We start from the raw sequence: 19510 nt of genomic DNA on the forward strand, positions 1-19510 counted from the left end.
GTGACAAATCCTGCTTTTTTATTTTTTTATTTTACTACTATAGTCTGCCAGTCTGGTCTTCCAATCTGATATCTTTCAGAAAGAATAAATTCAGTTATAACCAGGCTTTAGTGTTTCTATTAAAGCTCATTTCTGAGTCAAGCAAAGATGATGTTCTTGATAATACAGACAATCTTGCTCAGTGAATTCTCTGAAAAGTAATGTGGATTTCCAAGTGAGTCTCTTGTTTGTTTCATCTTGGTGTTTATATACCATTTTCATTAGTATCACTCATACACAAGAAAGCTTCTCTGTGATCTGTCAGCGCAAGAAAGAATGATCATATAGTCTAGCTCCGTGGTTTTCAACCTATGGTCTGTGGACCCTGGGGGGTCTGCAGACTATGTCTAAGGGGTCAGTGAAAGATGACTATGATCAATGAGAAGTCTGCGAATACCCACACTTACAATTCAAAGGGGTCTATATGTCCACTTGAACTTCCCAAAGGGGTCCACACTTCCATCCACATTTTTTTAGGGGTCCACAAATGAAATAAGGTTGAAAACTACTTGTCTAGTTGTACCAAACCCCACAACCCCAGGAACTGACACAGGAAGATGAAAAGGGAAGTTCCCATTTTTTATATAGAAAATGCTAGGGGATAGTGGCACAAGGCAATGTGCTGAGGAGAAAGGAACAGGTGCAGGTAAATAAACATTAACATTAAAGTACATACAGTTAAGTGCTAGGTAACAGGTAATAAGCAGTAACACGTGGTGAATTAACTCAAGAACAGGTAACAAGTAGTGAGCACTACTGCTGTGGTACGTACACTCAAGAACCCTTAAACCTTCCCGCATATTGGAGGTTTTCCGAACCAACCTCTGGTTGCCAGAGCACTAAGTTGCCATCTGCACATGCCTTTGCATCTGAGTCCCACTGCTGCAGTCCACATTCCCAGCTCTGTCACTCTTGAATCTCCATCCGTGCATTTAGTTCTGCGGCTGCAATCTGTGATCTGCCACTTCTTCCTGCTTCCTCTTTGTCTCCCTGCACCCAGTATCTCTAGGGACTGTAGTCTACATGCAGTCAGCACGGTTCTACAAGACTGTTCCCCCTGGAAGCTCTTGAGAGTTGTAGTCCAAATCCAGTCAGCAGGGCTGCTTTCCCAGCTGTCAGGCTTTCAAATTACAGTACATTACATTCAGTTAAAACAATGTATTTCATAGCCTTCGTTGACAAAGCCATGCATTACTGTGAATATGATAGGGCCATTCTAGGAGGAAGGGGCACTGTCTTAGAGCAATAGAAATGTGAAAAAAAAAATGTATTTGCAGTTCTTTTTAGTACTTTGTTGTCTAGGACAATGAGAAGGAATCACACTGCTCACTACCCTGACAATCTGAGGACCCATTTTCTATGCAAAGTATACACACATAGGTATTGACACTTTCCCAAAATAAACTCTTCTTCAGCATCGTATCCCTCTCACTAGATCTCAGCTCAAGCTACCTGTTCCTTGAGCTGGTGTTCATTTTTATCTGATCCCAAGGAAGCAGAAAGGATTTCTTTGACATTCTAAAACAAAGTAACAGCATTTGCATAAAGCAGCATTTGCACACACAATATGTTCATCGCCTTCTTAATTACAGAGACATTCCTTGCTTCACACGGGCCCAGGATGTGGATATTCACAGCATTGGTTTGGTTCCAAGGAATTTCATTTTCTGAAGAATTTCAAACACCAACCCCAATGAATTCAGAAGAAATCTTAACAAGGAAGAGGATGGATCCAGAATGTTTTATGAATGTTGTAAGTGATGTAATTTTCTCCTCTTTTTTAAAGGACAGTCCCCATTATTAATAGTTCCACATTTTTGAGAGTGTCCAGCACTGTATATCTTTAAAAAAATGCCTTGGTCCAGCATTCAGGTGTCCAGATTGTAGCCATATTGGTCTAGAGGCAAAAGGAATTGGAACTCGTGGTAGAGGTGATATCTTTTTTTAGACAAGCTAGATTTTTGCAAAAAAGAATTCTTTAATTGCAAGCTTTGGGGCACAACTACCCTTCTTCTGGCACAGGAGAAAAGATTGTAGAAGTTCTCCTTGGTAGAAATGAAAGTTCAACTACAATTGTGCAGACAGTAGTTATGTCTTGCCTATAGTACAGCATGAAAAAAAAAAAAACTATTTTAGTGCTAGTCAAGTAGCCCTAGACTCTTGCCTTTGACTGGAAATTGCTTTGGGAGCTGGGATTACCGAATTCTGTCCCCAGCTCTGCCACTTAGTATGAGACCATTGATATGGCACCTAAGGCCATGTGTAGACAAAATGAGAGGCGTGTGTGTGGAACAGTTTGAAGCGGGCTAAATGCTTTTGCACCACTTTAATGGTGTCAGTGTTTGCATGCCTCAGTGGTGTATTATACATTAATTCCAGCCACTGTAGGAAATTCAGCAGTGTAATATGCCTTAAATGACTTGGGGTGCAGGAAACTAAAACTCCTTTGAAGAATTTTAATTTGCTGCCCCTACAGCCACAGAGCGAAGCACTGGGCTCTGTGCAGCTGCACGTCTCTGCAGGAAGCCCTTCAGGCATCCTGACAGTGGCTCGGGAAAGAAGCTGTGCCCAAGAAAAGCAGCAAGCCTCACCTTTCCTCCCCTGAGCTGTGCGGGGGCCCGGTGCTTCCCTCCATGGCTGCAGTTCCCCTCAGGACTGCCTGATCCAGGTGCCTGTGGGCAGCTGCCATGGAGGGAAGTACCAGTCCCCCCTGCAGCCCAGCGGCCACTCCTCCCGTTGGCGGCTCACCCTCCCCTTCCCGCCGAAGAGGCAGGTAACTCAGCAGGGTGTGCTCACAACCCGGGGGGGGCCATGTACCAACAACATGGCTTCTCAGCCAAGCAGAGACTTCTCTCCCAGAAAGGAGGATTCCTACTATGCAGCTATTCTGCCTATTATGCTGCTCTCTGAATTGTTTCTTAATTCTTCCTAGGGAAAGGCAGGAGCTCTGTAAATATGTTAGGCTGAGTAATCAGTCGTTTTAAAGGATCAACTGTTTATTGTCTCAGCTCAGGTTGTTTTGCAATAATTTTAAGGAAGCATCCCTTAAAGATACAACAGGCTGGCACAAGATAACAAATATAAATTATTTGTACTTTTTAGGAGTAGATGCTGCTTCTTTTAAAAGTAAAATATCACTCCCTAGTATCCAGGGCAAGTTGTTCTTGCTCTTTTTCTAGGGAGGGGTATAATTAGCTATTTCACATCACCGTAGCTGATCAAGACAGTGTCTTTACTTTGGAGAGGAAGTTTTTTTACAGTAGTTTAGGTGTGTCTTTTAAAAGAAACTGGCTACTAAGCATCTCATAGCATGATTCACTATTTTCATGACAGTTTACTGGCATATACTCCACAAATCCAGCTATGGTGGCATTGCTTGAGATTAAGGTTGGATTGAAAAATAATGCTGACAACACAGAATTGTTCAGCCCCATGCTGTCCTGATACCTGGGTTACAATGTTTGTCAGGGTTGTGCCAAAGAGGAGGGGGCATAGTCATGGTTATATGCTGTAGTGATTATTATGTGACAGTTTCCAGAACCTGTAAGTTAGAACACCAAGCATTTGAACCAGAGGCCTGCAGCTTCACAGAACAGATGAGTGCAAAAGTGCCAGACCTTCTTCTTTCTCTCTCCTCAGATTTTACACTGAGGAGCAGTTTACCTAAACCTGTGGACTGGGATAGCATTCCCTTCACAGGGATCCTAGCCTAACACCCCAGACCATGTGAAAAATGGATGTATCTAACTAGGCCTTCATTCGGCTTCCTGCAGACTGAAATTATTGGGTATCATGGATACCCTGGTGAGGAGCATGAAGTTGTGACCGAAGATGGTTATATCCTTAGTATTAACAGAATTCCTGGTGGAAAGAACAGTGGGAACAAAGGTAAGACTTTTGTCTGAAGGAATAAAGCTTTGCTGAGCTTGTATTGGACTTTGGGCTTACACTTTGTATGCACGACTTCTTATATCTAGGGACCTACTTAATTTTCAGTTTCATGGATTTCGCAGGCACCACTAAATCTGGGATTGTCCATAAAACTGTGAAAACAACAACAACAAAAATAAAATAAAATGCTGGCTTCCCAGTAGGAGCTAGCAGTCCTTGCTGCCCAGAAGGGAAGGCGCTAGCTGGCAGGGCAGTATGAATGACTGCCAGCAGTCAAGATGGTGGCTGCCTCTCCATCATCCTCCCTTTGGGACCTCTCAGCCAATCAGTGCTGGGAGGCGGGGCTGCACAAATGTCAGCCTGCAATCAAGATGGAAGCCATCTCCTCATCCATCCTCCCCCCTGGTGGCCTCTCCACCAATTTGTGCCTAGGGATGGGGCAGCAATGAAATAACGACAGAATGAGAACTTTATGCCACCATCAACCTGTGAAAATTGGAAGTTCCCCCATGATTAGGTAGACTCCTACATATCACATTTTCCCATTCACATCTGAATTTTGATTCCATATCAAATCCTAAAAACTGGTAAGGTTGGCCTGGTTCTGTACTTCTGTAAACTTTTTTTGCATCTCTAATTCTTGCTTTCATGTAAGTTGAGCAATTTGCCATCAACTAAAGTCTTTTCTTCTTTTTAAAAATGTTGTATCACATGCAAGAGGGAAGAATTTCTTAGGGTGAAATTTTTTATAGGACCATCTGTGTAGTTGCAAGTTCACAAGCTTTTAAATACAAGACATTCTTCCTCAGATCAGGTCATCTGCCTTGTACCTGGGGCTGCACGTATGAATTCAAACTTTTTCTCCTGTGAAGGCCAGGACAGGGTGTTAAATTCAGAAGAAGTGAGTCTCCAACTTCAGTCTTGAAGTGGGGAGGTATGTAGCAGGATTGCTAATTCTCTTAAGAGAAGGTAGCTAGATAGAGTAAAGAGCTGAAGCTGAGGGTGTGGCTTGCTGGCAATTAAAAATCCAGCAGGAAAAACCAGGGTGGGCATGGAGGAGAAACAACGGATGCAGGAAATCTCTATGCTAGGAGGAGGAAAAAACTGGGAAGGGACCCTGAAGCCACAGTGCACCCATCTCAGGGGTCAGGACAGTAAGGTTTGTGTTTGCTTACTTTGTTTGATGAAGACCTGTATATTACTGGGGCAGACTGAGAGGTGCTTCAGGCAGCAGAGGCCAGCAAAATGAGAGACTGGATAGTAGGCCTGTGCAAATAGGGAAGTATTCAATTTGGATTTGGCCGATTCAGAGGACAGTGGTTCGATTGGGAGATTTGGATTACCGTCCTGAATCAATTCAGCTGAATTGGCTTTGGAAGATTTCGGCACTGATTCGGAGAGACTTGGTGATTTGGATCGGCTGGGGAGAGGCAGGCACATCGGGGCAGCTGCAGGTTCTCCCGTGGCTTCTTCAGCTGTGCCTGCATCTCCCCGGGTGGGGAGAGCCATGGGAGAAGCCCCCATGGCTACCTTGCCCAGCACCATCCCTCCCCTGGTCCTACCTTAGTCCCGACACTTAAAAAAAAAAAAAAAATCCCTGCACTCACTAACTGCAGCAGCAGCAACTGGGGCCACTGCCTTGGAGCTGGGACCACTGGGCTGAGGAGTGGCAGGCTCTGGCTGACACATAGAGTCTCCCCAACCCCCGGGGCAGCACACAGTGCCCTGCCACGCCACACTGCACCCACACCATAGGGCAGCTGCCACATGGGTGCCAGGCAGGGGATCCATCCCCTCTGCCCCACGCTGCATGGAGGGGGGGCTCTGCCACAAGTGCCCAGAGGCCCCAATCACCTCTGCCAGGGCCAGTGAGTGCCGGGCTTTTTGTTTTTGCTTTTGTTTTTAAGTGCTGGAGGCTGGGCTGGGAGGGGGGGGAATGGTGGGGTGGTGCCAGGCAGCACAGCCATGGAGGCTTCTCCTTCAGCTCCTCCAGCTGTGCCTGCATCTCCCCTGGTGGGAGGAGCCACCTACCAGCATGGGTGGAGGAGGATACGATGTAGGATCAGCTTACTTCAGGCAGCAGCAAGGCATAGACCCGTTCCTATCACTGCCTCACCCACATCAGCACTGGGAGCAAGGGCTCTGCCCTGCTTCCGCTTCCCAGATGGAGTGGAAGGCACGGGATGTGGATGTAGCAGTGCTGGGAGCAGGGGCTATGCCCTGCTGCCACTTACCCACTTCCACCTGAAGTGAGCCACACCCACATCCTGTCCTCCCCTCTCCCACCCCAGCTGGGCAAGCAGCAGCAGGGAAGAGCCCCTACTTCCAGCAGTGGTGTGCCCAAATCCCGCACCCCTATGCCCCGCTCCCTGAGTAACATACCCCACACTCCTGCTGGGCAGCTTGTCCCAGTCCCAGCCCCAACTGCAATCCTTCCCTCCCACACAACTTTTCCCTTCTCCAACCCCAACAGACTTACCGGCTGCAGGCAGCTGTGTCAGCTGCCTGTTTAGTCTATGGCTGAATCTCTGAAGCAGTCGCATCTTTTCTAAAGCTTTTCCAAACTGATTTGGACCTTTTAATTGTTCTCCTGGTTCGATTCAGAGATTCGGTCCCCAAATCAAACCGAATCTTCTCCAAATCAAATCAGCTACCAAAGCTTTGCACAGTACTAAGACTGCAAAAAGATGCTCAGAAGAGGGACAAAGCCTAGCTGAAAGACATCAATCTGGTACACTGTGTTATTACAGTTTTCATACAGCCACTCTGAAAACTCTGGTTTCTACCACTTTACAGCAGAACGCTATAACCCAAACCTCACTACACTATAGTAGTTGCTGAATGCTAATGAAATCCTCTTCCTTTCCAGGAAAAAGGCCGGTGGTGTTTTTGCAGCACCCTCTCCTAGGAGATGCAACCCACTGGATTTCTAACCTGCCTAATAACAGCCTGGGCTTCATCCTAGCAGATGCTGGCTATGATGTTTGGTTAGGAAACAGCAGAGGGAACACCTGGTCTTTAAAGCACAAGACTCTTAAGCCGAGCCAGAAAGAGTTCTGGAGGTTCAGGTATAGTGAATGACTTAAATTTTGAAAATGGCTGTTTCTGAGGTGTTAATAATAATAGTGAGGTAGGGGAACCTCTCACCTTCAGGTTCCTAATACATTGCTACCCAGGCTGGTAGTGACTGGAGGATGGGAGTGGCCTACAGAAATAGGGAGATGAAAGCTCAAGAGGAAAGGGTATTCAGTGGGGCTGAAATTTGGGAAAGGATTGTGGGAGGAAAAGAGGGATGTGGGTAAATGAAAGGGGATACAGCACAGTGAGGTGATGGAGGTGAGAAGAGAGGTAAAAAGCATGGTGGACATGGATAGTGAGGTTAAGCAGCTGTAGGGCTGCAACAGTTGGAGAGAAAGAGTGAAGTCAGATAGACAATCCATGCCAGTGCAACAAATGAGGAAAAAAACTCCCCAGAGCTTGGTTCTCACAGGCAAGTCAAGGATGCTGTGCTGAAATGAAAGGCTCTGTCACTGAGCAGAGTCCAAGTACTGAATAGGACCAAAGAAAGAGCTGCAGATCAGGTTTGGTCCACACCTACCAGTCTCAGTCATGCAGTATAGAAAAGAATCCTATTTATAAGGCTGCCAGGCTAGTAACTTTTAGAAGTCCTATGTAGAGATCCTGTGTATTTGCTGTATGCAGCAGTATTGCAAGGCGCACGCTGCACATTTGACACAAACTAGCAAGGACCAAAAAGCCATGAGCTGACAAAATCACTGATCAGTAGGACTGTGTGGAATTACGCCCGGTGTTTCACTTTGAAACTGCTTTGACACATTTTGAGCTTGAATCAGTGAAATTGAAATGAAACAAAAGGCTTCAAAACAGCTTTGAAATGAAACAAGAGCACTCAAAACATTTTGAAAGTTTCAAACCATTTTGAGTTTCAGAACCAGGCTTACTTGGCTTTAGCACCAGTCCCAGGTTGCAGCGGCATCCTCCTCTCATCTGATGTGCAGATCCAGGAGCCCACACCCCTGGGAAGGCTGCCAGGCTGTCCTGGATTCCTCCTGGAGGCTCAAGCCTCTGGATCTGCAAGCCAGATGAGAGGAGGCTGCCACTGCCTCTTGGGACCAGCGGCAGCAGCAATCTTCCCTGGCACTGGGTGCAGGCTGCGCTCAGCACTGGTCCCAGGCAGCAGCCAGAGACTCCTCTCATCCACGAGGATATCTGGGTGCTTGTGCCCCCAAGAGGAGTCCAACACAGCCTGGCAGCCTTCCCAGGGGTGCGGGCCCCTGGATCTGCGCATCAGATGAGAGGAGGCTGCCTCTTCCACGTGGGACTGGCACTGGGCACAGACTGTGCCCAGCATGAGACTAGATTGCTGAGCCTCCTCTCATCCCGTGCACAGATCCGGGGACTCACGCCCCTGGGAGGAGTCTGGCACAGCCCGGCAACCCTCCCAAGGGTGTGAGTCCTAGATCTGTGCCCCAGATGAGAGGAGTGCCCTTGGTTCATTTCGAAGCTGTTTCAAAGCCTTTTGTTTCATTTCAATTTCAATGTTTCAGGCTCAAAATGTGTCGAAACAGCTTCAAAACAAAACACCCGGTGAAATTTTGCACAGCCCTACTGATGGGTGATTTTGTCACCTCACAGGGTTTGGTCCTTGTTAGTTTGTGTCAAATGTGTAGCCTGCATCTTTCAATACTGCTGCATACAGCAAATACATTGGAACTCTACATAGAGCCCAGCACTGGTCCCAGGTGGAAGAGGCAACCTCCTCTCATCTGGGGTGCAGATGAAAGAGCTCTCACCCCCAGGAGGGCTTACAGGCTGTGCCAGACTCCTCCTGCGGGTGCAAGCGCCTGGATCTGTGCGCCGAATGAGAGGAGTTCCAGGCAGCAACAGCAATCCTATCTGGTGCTAGGCACGGGCTGCACCCAGCACCAGTCCCAGGCAACAGTTCCTCCTCTCCGACGCACAGATCTGGGGACCCACACCCCCAAGGATGTGTCTGGCACAGGAGTGCGGGCTCCTGAATCTGCACACTGGATGAAAGGAGGCTGATGCTGCTCTCAAATATCTGGAGTTTTGCTTTGAACAGTTTGAGGTGCAGTTTCCCAGAAACCTCTGCACCTATCTCCTTGAAGCCTGGCAGACTTCATACCCTTAGAAGGGGCTACTATCCATGCAATCTGCATCCAAATCAGGCAAGAAATGGCAACATTTTAGGCATTTTCATGATTCCCCATTATAGCCTGTGGGCGAAACGTCAAAACGCATCAAAACAGCAAAACAGTTTTGACAAAATGAAATGGGACAATGCTTCAAAATTAAATGAAACAAAGCAACAAAATGAAACACCATACCTTTGAAATGGTGAAGTGGACTTCAAAACAAAATGATGGTGTTTCGCATAGCCCTAATGATCAGTCCGCATTTCACTTAACTAAAGAATCTGTGTGCTATTGTGGCCAACTGTATTAGAATTCATTCATTTAAATTTTTTGTGTTTTGTCCCATAGTTTTGATGAAATGGGTAAAAATGATCTTCCAGCAGCACTATACTTTATTCTGGAAAAAACAGGACAGAAACAGCTCTATTATGTTGGCCATTCACAAGGGACAACTATAGGTATGTCAAGATGGATGTTAAGCTTGTCTATACATTATCCTCTAATGGTAAATGGTATATGAAGGCCTTTTTAATTACCTATTATTATTCTTAAAATCTCATGATTGTAAACCAGCCTCCCAGTTTTTGAGTTTTGAAGACGACACTTTAGATGCCTTTATGGGGAAACGCTGCCATTTTAAAATAAATTGACAGCCACTAAAATTAATATTATCAAGCTTCTTACCACCCACGGAGGGAATCAATAAGTCAGCAAGGGACTTGAGTCATTTTTATCTTGACTTTTGCTTGCCTTCTGAGTTTAAGTCAGTGCTTTATTAGTTTTGTATGTGAACATTTGTTGTATTGTATTGTCTGAATTAAGAGTCAAGAAGAAAATTATATTCTGTTCCTCTGTCCAAGCCTCAGAACATTCATACTATTGTTTTACATGGTTGTAAAGTTCTACTGGTTTTTGGAAAGTAAGGAGCATAAAACCCAAAAAATAATTTGCTTACTTTTAACCATCAGAATCCAACTGAACAGCATCCCAGGAATTTAAATTTTCAAGGAATAATCTAAATTGGGATTTAGAATGAATTTAGAATTTAGATTTTCACATTATGTGTAGCATTTGGACCAACCAGGGCTATTTCAGATTCAGCTTTGCTTTGTTAAGAGATCTTTTGTGTCTTCTCAGGTTTTACAGCATTTTCAACTAATACAGAATTGGCTCAAAAAATCAAAGTATTTTTTGCATTGGGTCCAGTAGCCACAGTTACCTATGCGACCAGCCCCATGATAAAGCTTGGGTTTCTTCCTGAATCCTTTATCAAGGTATGTTATTCCTTCACTCCAACAGCCAGACTCCCCATTCTGACTGCACCTGCTAAACAGACAGCTAAGGTTATGTCTAACATAGGGCCAGTACAAAGCCATTGAATGCTTCTTCCACATATGCTAGGTTGGAGTCCAGCCAGGCATGGGGTGGATTTTCAAGAACTAAATGAGTCTGAGATAAACTCAAGATGGTTAAAAATATATCCCTCAGATCTTTAATTATTCAAATATTTCTATTCAGTTTGGAGCCTTGCTGTAATAATTTGAATGATCTAAGTAGGCCAGGCTACAGGAGTGTTTTGCTTTCTGTTTCTGCACTGCTTTAACTTCAGAAGGGTCTGTCTGAAAAGCAGGAAGGAAGGAAAAGAACAGCTCAAGAGAGCCATCACTTAGCAAACACTCCTTTTAGAGTTAGCAAGGGTCAGTGCCAGAACTAAAACACTTATACTGAAAGGGATTCCAGGAACCAATGTTATGAGTGCTGAGCCATGCTGCTCCAGTACACTCCAAGAGTTTAAATCATGCTTTTAAAAATCAGTTTAAATCTGGGACTGTGAACATTATTGAGCATTACTTGTGGCTATTGCATGGTAGCAGAGCAAGATGAAGAAGTTTGGTGTTCTAGTTATACATTTCCCTACGTTAACAAAAGCTGATTTTTATCTAAGGCAGGGGTTGGCAACCCCTGGCACGTGTGCTGAGCGTGGCACATGAGGCCATTTTGCTTGGCACACTGCAGCCAGCCCCAGCTTCAGGTAGCTGCTGCAAGCGACAGAGCCCAGGCTGCTCCCAGCAGGGTTTGCAGCGTCCCAGCTGCCTGCTGAAAGCAGCCCCGGCTCCCAGCTGGCAGCAGCTCCCCAGAGCGGGGGCTGGCTGCAGCCGGGAGGCTCCAAACAGCTGCCAAGCTCCAGCATCAGCTCTGCACCGGCGCGTGCAGGCATACCTCACAGTGGGCGGTGGGGGAAGGGCCCAAGGCAGAGCAGCCCCAGTTTCTCCCCCACTCCCAGCACAGAGGCAATGAGCCCAGTGCAGCTGTTCATAGCCTGCTCAGGCTCTGGGCAGCTGCAGCAAGCAGTGGGCAGGCTGCAAACAGCTGCACCGGGTTCATCACCTCTGTGCTGGGAGCAGGGGAGAGACAGGGCTGCACTGCCTCAGGCCCCTCTACCACCACCCACTCCGAGGTGCGCTTGCACATGCCAGTACAAAGCTGATGCCGGAGGCCAGCGCAGCTGTTTGGAGCCTCCCGGCTGCAGACAGCCCTGGATCTAGGGAGCTGCTCCCAGCCAGGAGCCTGGGCTGCTCCCTCAGGCAGCTGGGATGCTGCAAGCCCTGCTGGGAGCAGCCCAGGATCCAGCAGCTACCCAGAGCCAGGGTAACTGCTGGCAGCCACAGGGCCCAGGCTGTGGAGCAGGGGCTTTGGGTGGGGAACAAGGGGCAGTAGGGCTGGGGGGGCAGGGGCTTTGGGTGGGGGCCAAGGGGCACAAGCAGGGCATCCTGCCATGTACCGCTTGCCCTCATTTTGTTTTTCTGCCATGCCGGCACTCTGGCACCTTCCAAGGTAGGCATTGTGGTGTTTTTTGGCACTCCGGCCAAAAAACGTTGCCTAGCCCTGATCTAAGACTTTGTACCACTGGAACCTTGCAGCATCCCTAAACTATTGCTGCCCAAAGCTATGAATGCATATCTTCAAGTGACTCTTAATATCAGATTTTCCTGGCAATTCTATATAGGAATTAACTGCACCATTAGAGCAGACTGGGGAATCTTGTTTTATTATTACCTGTACTGAATCTCTTCTCTTTTTTTAGACAAATTGCTAACTTATGAAAATACTGAAGTATGGCAAAAGTATGTCAGTCTATTGCTCTTTGACTGACTTCCATTTTTAATTTAGCCAATCTTCATGGCAATGGAAACAACTGCATGTACTCCAATGACATCCAGAACTAATTGTAATATTTTATTGCCATGAAAATGGGAAGATGGTTTCCTCAATGGGAATCACATGGTAAAATAAAGAAGAAAGGATAGTTGTGAGTTTCTGGAAATATTAGGACTAAAACGAACTTTGATTTTTTTTATCTCACATTAAGTGATTATTTTATATGAAATGAGTTTCTTATTGTACTCTACTTTTGTAAGAATAAAATAATAAGGATTTTTTTAGATCTTCCTTGGTAACAAGGGATTTTTTGAACAATCCAAACATCTGAAGAAGCCTGTTACAAACCTGTGTACATCCCTGAGTAAGTTTTGTACCTTGGTCCTCTCTTCCGTGGTTGGCTATAACATTCCAAACCTGAATATGGTAAGTATGAAAGAGTATTTTAAAGCAATAAAACTAAAGTAATTTCTGACATGCATGATGTCTACGTACATTATTTATAGACAGCAATTTTTTCCTGCAGAAATATATATGGTAAGGTGTGATAAAGTTAAACAGTATTCTGAAGGAATAAGATCCTCCTGCTAGCTCTGACCAGTATCATACTAGATTATAACTAAAGCTGGGATCATCCACATCCTAGGTCCAAATCTTGGTAAATATGGCTCTGTATTGCACAGATTTTTTAGGCTTGTCCCTTTTCGGGCAGTTAGCCAAATGTGTTCTGCTATAGGGGATAATTCCTTTAGAGGGAAAAATTAATATTGGAATCATTTTTCTTTAATGCACTTCTCATTATTTATTGAGTACCAAGTCTAGTTTCCTATGTATAAACGGTGCATCTACGAGAGACACTACGTCATTGTAGCTCATCACTATGGCGATGTAGTGTTTTGCAGGCACAAACCATGATACTGATGCTACATAGCATATAGAAATAATCATGTACCACCAGGACTGCGCGGTACTGGCTAAAGCAAGTACAAAATGACTGCACAAGTGCACAGTACCAAATGCACAGTCATGGGTATGTGTAGACATGCCCAGTGTGAATAAAACAGTAACAAAATCATAATTCCTCTCTTCTCAGTTCCCAAACCAAGTCCCCAAATGTTTTCTCTTCAGATGTTTGCCAAGAACACAATCCCAATACTTTCTTTCATATTATTACCCCGTTTTTCTGGTCCCTCATGTTTGTGCCAGTAATGTTTCTTACTGCTTCACCAGCTCTCTTTCCTAGTCTAACATAGACATATATACTAACACATATAGAGCTCATCTAGCAAAACCTCCCATATTTACCCAATCCAAAATGCCCTTGAATGTAAGACCACCCCCTCCCCAGTAATTACATTCTTACATGGCAAGTTATAAAATTGTTACAATTCTTCATGTATAGGACCTAAGATCATACTAAGTATGTCCCCCCAACTGCTGTGGCAAAAAAACAACAGCAGAAATTGAAGGGCAGTCCCCACCCCTTTCTCCTCTGTCCCTTGTCCCCTGTGCCTGTCCCCCTTGCTGCCTGTCCCCTGCCATATGCCACCTTGCTGCCCCAGTGTCCTCCATGCCTGTGCCTGCCCCTGCATCTTGACCCCTGTGTCTGCCACACCACTCCCTGCCTTCCTCACAAGTGGTTGAATGAAGCCCCAAGTCTGAGTACTCCATATCCAACCACAAGTTATTGAAAAAGCACATCCAAGTTGGGTAACCTTGTGCATCTCTAATTTTAACTTAGAGATGTTACACACATGCTGGGGGAAAGCTTGTTTACATGTAAAAATCATGGCCTATATCATGTCACAGATCATTAGGCAAACTATAGTGGCTTTTTGTTATTTTAAAATTGTATCTGTATGTAAGAAAAATATCTTCATGTAAACATTGTTTCTTTTTTAATTGGTAAATATATGTCAGAACATTATTTTTACTCAAAACAAACAAACAAACAGATTACAAGATAAGCCTTGATGTGCTATGTCTTGGAGCCAAAACATTACATAATGTAAATGTAAGTAAAATACCATTAAAAGGATGTGATGTTCATTGTAAGTAGCCAGATTAGAAACAGGATAGACTTTTATAAGGGTAAAGACAAACAGGTAAGATGTCTGCTGACTTCATAATGTGACTTGCTGACTGAGTGATGCAATTCTCAGTTCAGGATGACAGATTTTATGGGGAATCTGAGTTATTGTCACAAATCACTAAATACTTGTTACTGGATGTGTATGTATACAATTTTTTTCCTGGATGGGTGAGAAAAAGTGAAAAAAATGGGAAGTAAAATTAATCTGATTTTGTGAAATGGTGATATTTATAGGATGCAAATGGTTTGAAAACACTAGTTGTTATATTAATTTTAAATACTAAGTACTGAAACTGGTTTAGTAGCAAGTCCTTGTACCCTGGATGCCCTCTAGTTGCCAAAATGGGCAAACTATTATTTTGGTAATATATGTGTAGGTACTAGGGCTATGTCAAACTTTGATCCCTGATTCGATTCAGTGGAGAGTCAACCCAATTTGGTGGCCGAATCTCCAAATCCGAATGGAATCAGGAGACTCTTTATTCTTCCTGAATCGAATAGGAACCCTCTGAATCAATTCGGAGAGATTCAGAAAGATTCAATGATTCGGACATGGACACAGCTTTAAATATTTTTTCTACATACCTTAAGGTACCAGGTATAGCATGACTGCTGCAATGGTGGGGCACATGGAGCATCATACAGGAGCACTGGCAGCAGACCCAGAAGTGGACCAGAGGCACTTCTGGTCCAATTCTGGGTCCACCGGGGAGCAGGAAGGGGAAGCAGCTGGTGCCTCCTGGATCTGGGGGTACACCTGGGTCCCCCGCAACCAATCACTGAGCTGTGGGAGTACAGGGGGGCCCCCAGCATGCTCTCCAGTGGACCCGGAAGTGAACCACATATACTTCTGATCCACTTCTAGATTTGCTGCTGAGCAAATGGGGGGGCCCCCACTGGTCCTGTGGGATGCTCCATCCACCCCAGCATCACAGCATTCACAAGCTGCACTGGTAACTCAAGGTATGTAGAAAAAGCATTTAAAGCTGTGCCTATGTACAAATCTTCAGATTCAGATTCAGCCGAACCAAAATTGGGGACGGTGATCCAAATCAATAAATCAAATCACTGTTCCCGATTCGGGCCGAATCTGAATCGCATATGGCCCCCTTTGCACACCCCTAACAGGTACCCTGTTTTAATACAAGAGAATACTGCATCCTCATCCTTTTAATCCAATGGTGAGCTACATCCTCTATATTTTTATTTGAACCTCACTGTTAAATGAATTTCCACATTCATGATAATCATTATTTCCTTTTAGAGTCGCATGGGCATGTATGTAGCACATTCACCTGCTGGAACATCTGTGCAAAACCTGCTACATTGGCGTCAGGTATTAATGACCACTTGAAACCTGCTGAGAACCACATTTGGGATCTAGAATGGCATGGCCTTTCTTTCCTATACTGATATGAAAGATTTAACTGCTTGTCATTTTGCTGAAGTACAGACATTAGTACAAAGTAATATATATCAGTAAATAGGACTTAAGACAACAATTTCCCATTTTCAAAAGGGGCTTTTGCATGTGGGGTGCCTTATGGACAGATGTTCAGTGGGACTTAGTTAATGAAATCCAGAATGTAGGTCTATAGAATCTTCCACAGTAATGCAAGGGACCTCAGAAGGTCATCTGCCTCAACATGCAAATATTAGTCTAATTAACTTGTAAAACCTTCCAGTGGTGGTTATTTCACAACCTCCCAAACTGATCTGCTCAAGAGTTAAACTATTTATAGAGTTAGAATTAATTTCTCTGTTATATACTTTAACTCTCCCTTGTTGCAATTTTAGGCCATTTACTGCCCCTTATGGGCACAGAAAACAGTTGACCACCATCTTTTTGCATCTGAAGACACATCAAATCAAATTCTCTTCTCTAGACAAAGTAATTCCATGTTTTCCAACTGCTCCTTGTATGTCATGCTTTCTGAGTTCGAAGGATAGAATTAGACTTGGCTGGGAAAGGATACTGCATTCTTCTTTCTGTCTTCAAAAATAGCCCGCTTTTGCTTTGAGTCTACTTACTGCTGGTATGTAATTAACAGGTGTTACTTGCAGAACAATTCCAAGCATATGACTATGGCTCTAAAGAAAAGAACATGGAGAAATACAATCAGGTAGGATGATATGCTTTGTGTAGAAAAATACTGAGGTCTTTGTAAAAAAAAATAATAAAACAAGGAAACATAAGACAAAGGACAGAGACCTACATTTATAGTAAGATAAAGGAAATATTCTTCAAGACAGTGTTTCATAGTACTTTACAAAAGAGGTAGCCAGCCACAGCACACATGCTGTGAGGGGACAGGCAGCTGCTGTGTGACCCTGGGTGAGCAGTTGAGAGGCACCAGAGGACTGGCAAGGGGTAGAGCACTCTGTGGAGCAGAACTAAAGAAAACATGAGTGAGAGAAGAGATGTCAGTTGTCACTGCCAGGAGATAATGCAATCCTTCCCTGGTTCTGCAGAGACAGTTTAAAACTTTTCTGGCCTTGCAGTCAAATGCAGAACTTCATATCCTCACTGACCATGCAAAACTCTGGCAGTTGTGTGGCCAGGGAATAATTAACCTGACTCTTGGTGCTGTCCCCTCCTGTCCCTGCTCCACTCTGCACAGCTACAGCCAAAGGATAGAGCCCCTTAGTCTCCGTTCTGGGATCCCAGAGTACAAGCTATCATGTATGTTTGTGGGCTATGGGATGAGCAGAGAGGCACTTGGAGATTGGGTGGAAGGGAGAGGGGGCTAACTCATGGTACACCTCCCAAAAAAATGGACCACCACTACTTTACAAGAGAAAAGTTAAGCCACATATAAAGAAGCTGAACCCTGTGGTGAAAGAGGTAATTTAATATGGATGTGTCCAGTTACAGAAGATTATTAAGATGCATACTTGACTGTTACAAGTAGGTGGATGTTTACTGTCAAATGATTCTTAGGTAAACCTGCTGGGGCCTCCTCAAAAAAGCAATCGCAAAGAAAGGAAGATTTAACATCTTACCTGCTCGTAGGTGGTAGACTCTTGGTGGATTTTGTTGGAAAACATAATTTAGAGAATGGTTCCAGGTGAAAGGGGGAGATCCTCTGAATCAAGAGAAATGCATGAACCAAGTAGGTACAAAGAAAAACAGAAAGAGGAAAATAGATACTAAGACATTTGGCTGCCCTTTTTTCAATACAGGATAATGATCTTATATGACAGTTTAGTTGGCATTGGCAAATTCAATAGGCTTCCTGATGCTAGCTACTGAGTAAAGTTAAAATAATCTTTCAGTTAAAGGAAATCCTAAGACATCTTCACGTTCTAGAAGCTGCAATAAGAGGTTCATGCATGACATTAACTTGTCAATATGCTGACAAACAGAAATACCTGCAAGTGAGATCCTGGAATCATGCCTCTCTAAACGGGAAGTGATAAATTCATTTTGTAATTGTTTCCATTCCATTCTGAGGCTCCCATGGTAATGAGACTAACAAACCACTAAGATTTATGGGAAAATAAAGACACTTGTCATTCAGTTTAAGAGTTGTGTTCAACATAATTTCCAAACACAGATTAGGACAATGGTCTTGGATTTCAGGTTTTTACCCCAAACTCTGGAAGCCAAAGTGCTGTTTCTGGAGCTGTCATGGAGTTCTTGTGTGCTGTGAAACAGTCATTCATTTTGTCTGCTTCTGTGCCTATTTCTGATAAATCAGAAATAATTGTGAGGATACTTTCTTAAAAGACTGTTGTATAGGTGAAGTCATGAAAGTTTTTGACTTGCTATGGTAATGTGTACCAAACAGAAACTTATTAAAAAGGAAGTGTGAAGTCATCTAAGAAGTCAGAAAATTTTAATAGCAGTAAGCATGGAAGGGTCTGTCTATCTTATTGGCACATGGATAATAAGAAGTAAATAGATGGACTTTTACCCAATGCCTCCCAGCCATATATAATCTGATTATCATTCTAAAGCACATGGAAGTGATACAAGTGTGCTTTCATGCAAAATTTGTAACATGAACCAAGAACCTACAACTCTAGTATTGTGAACATTTCTAATCTTTTGACAATGATAGAGTTTTATTTACGTGCATTACCTTCAATTACTAGTACCAGGGAAGAATGAAAAAAGGATTAAGGACAGGTTTTATTGCTACTTTTGTTATTATTTTATTTTAGTGATTTTGGAAGAGGAATGAACTTTTGTCACTTCACAGTTTATTTGTTTAAAAATGGCAATGGCTTTCCCGATTCCCCTATTTTAATCTGTTCCCCTCTTTTCCAGACAACTCCTCCTACATACAAAATAGAAAAATTGAAAATGCCAATTGCTGTTTGGAATGGTGGACATGACTTGGTTGCAGATCCAAAAGATACAGCCATGTTACTCCCTCAGTTTACCAATCTAGTTTTTCATGAGCATGTTCCTGAGTGGGACCATCTAGATTTCATTTGGGGTCTTGATGCAGCCAAGCGTATGTATGCAAAAATCATTGACCTGATGAAGAAGTATCCCTAAAGCCATGTGACAAGGCTTGAAAGCGAAGATTGGATCTACTGGGTCCTATCTGTTTTCTGTTGGCAGTAGGGATGACTTTCTGATTTTTCTTTCTTTTCTTGTAATTATTTTTTTTTAAAGATCAGTAATTGGAATTTCTGTGATCTGTTTCTATTTTTCATGCCTGTGCCACCATCCTCCTGGTGCATTTAAGTTACTAGGGCATCTCCTTATAAGGTGATGTCTATAGCAAACCCTTGTAACACCATAAAAACAGCTACATGCATTATCTGTATAATGCTGTACAGGATCACTTAATTCAGAATGTATTAATTTCTGGAGTTCAGTCTGTCACTGGATTGATAGCAGGGGTGTGCAAAGCTTCAGTCCCTGATTCAATTCAGTGGAGATTTGGCCCAATTCAGTGGCTGACTCTCCAAATCCATATTGAATCAGGAGACAGTTTAATCTCTCTGAATCGAATCGGAAGCCTCCAATTGATTTGGAGAGATTCAGAGATTTGGCCATAGACACAGCTTTAAATGTTTTTTTCTACATACATAGATTCATAGATTCATAGATGCTAGGGTCGGAAGGGACCTCAATAGATCATCGAGTCCGACCCCCTGCATAAGCAGGAAAGAGTGCTGGGCCTACATTACCCCA

General features: G+C 43.9%; 1 protein-coding gene across 1 annotated transcript; it reads left to right on the forward strand.

Moving 5' to 3' along the window:
* The first annotated feature begins 1660 nt into the window (after positions 1-1660).
* On the forward strand, positions 1661-18865 carry LOC149859892 (lysosomal acid lipase/cholesteryl ester hydrolase-like). Its single transcript, XM_090056968.1, has 9 exons — positions 1661-1792; positions 3813-3927; positions 6800-6998; positions 9456-9565; positions 10245-10381; positions 12552-12692; positions 15623-15694; positions 16410-16481; positions 18632-18865. The coding sequence occupies exons 1-9, from the start codon at positions 1661-1663 to the stop codon at positions 18863-18865; spliced, it is 1212 nt and encodes a 403-aa protein (XP_089913094.1).
* Positions 18866-19510: the final 645 nt, after the last annotated feature.

Source organism: Crocodylus siamensis, chromosome 7 (assembly GCF_052110815.1).
Source record: "Crocodylus siamensis isolate JL-2025a chromosome 7, ASM5211081v1, whole genome shotgun sequence".
Taxonomy (NCBI): domain Eukaryota; kingdom Metazoa; phylum Chordata; order Crocodylia; family Crocodylidae; genus Crocodylus; species Crocodylus siamensis.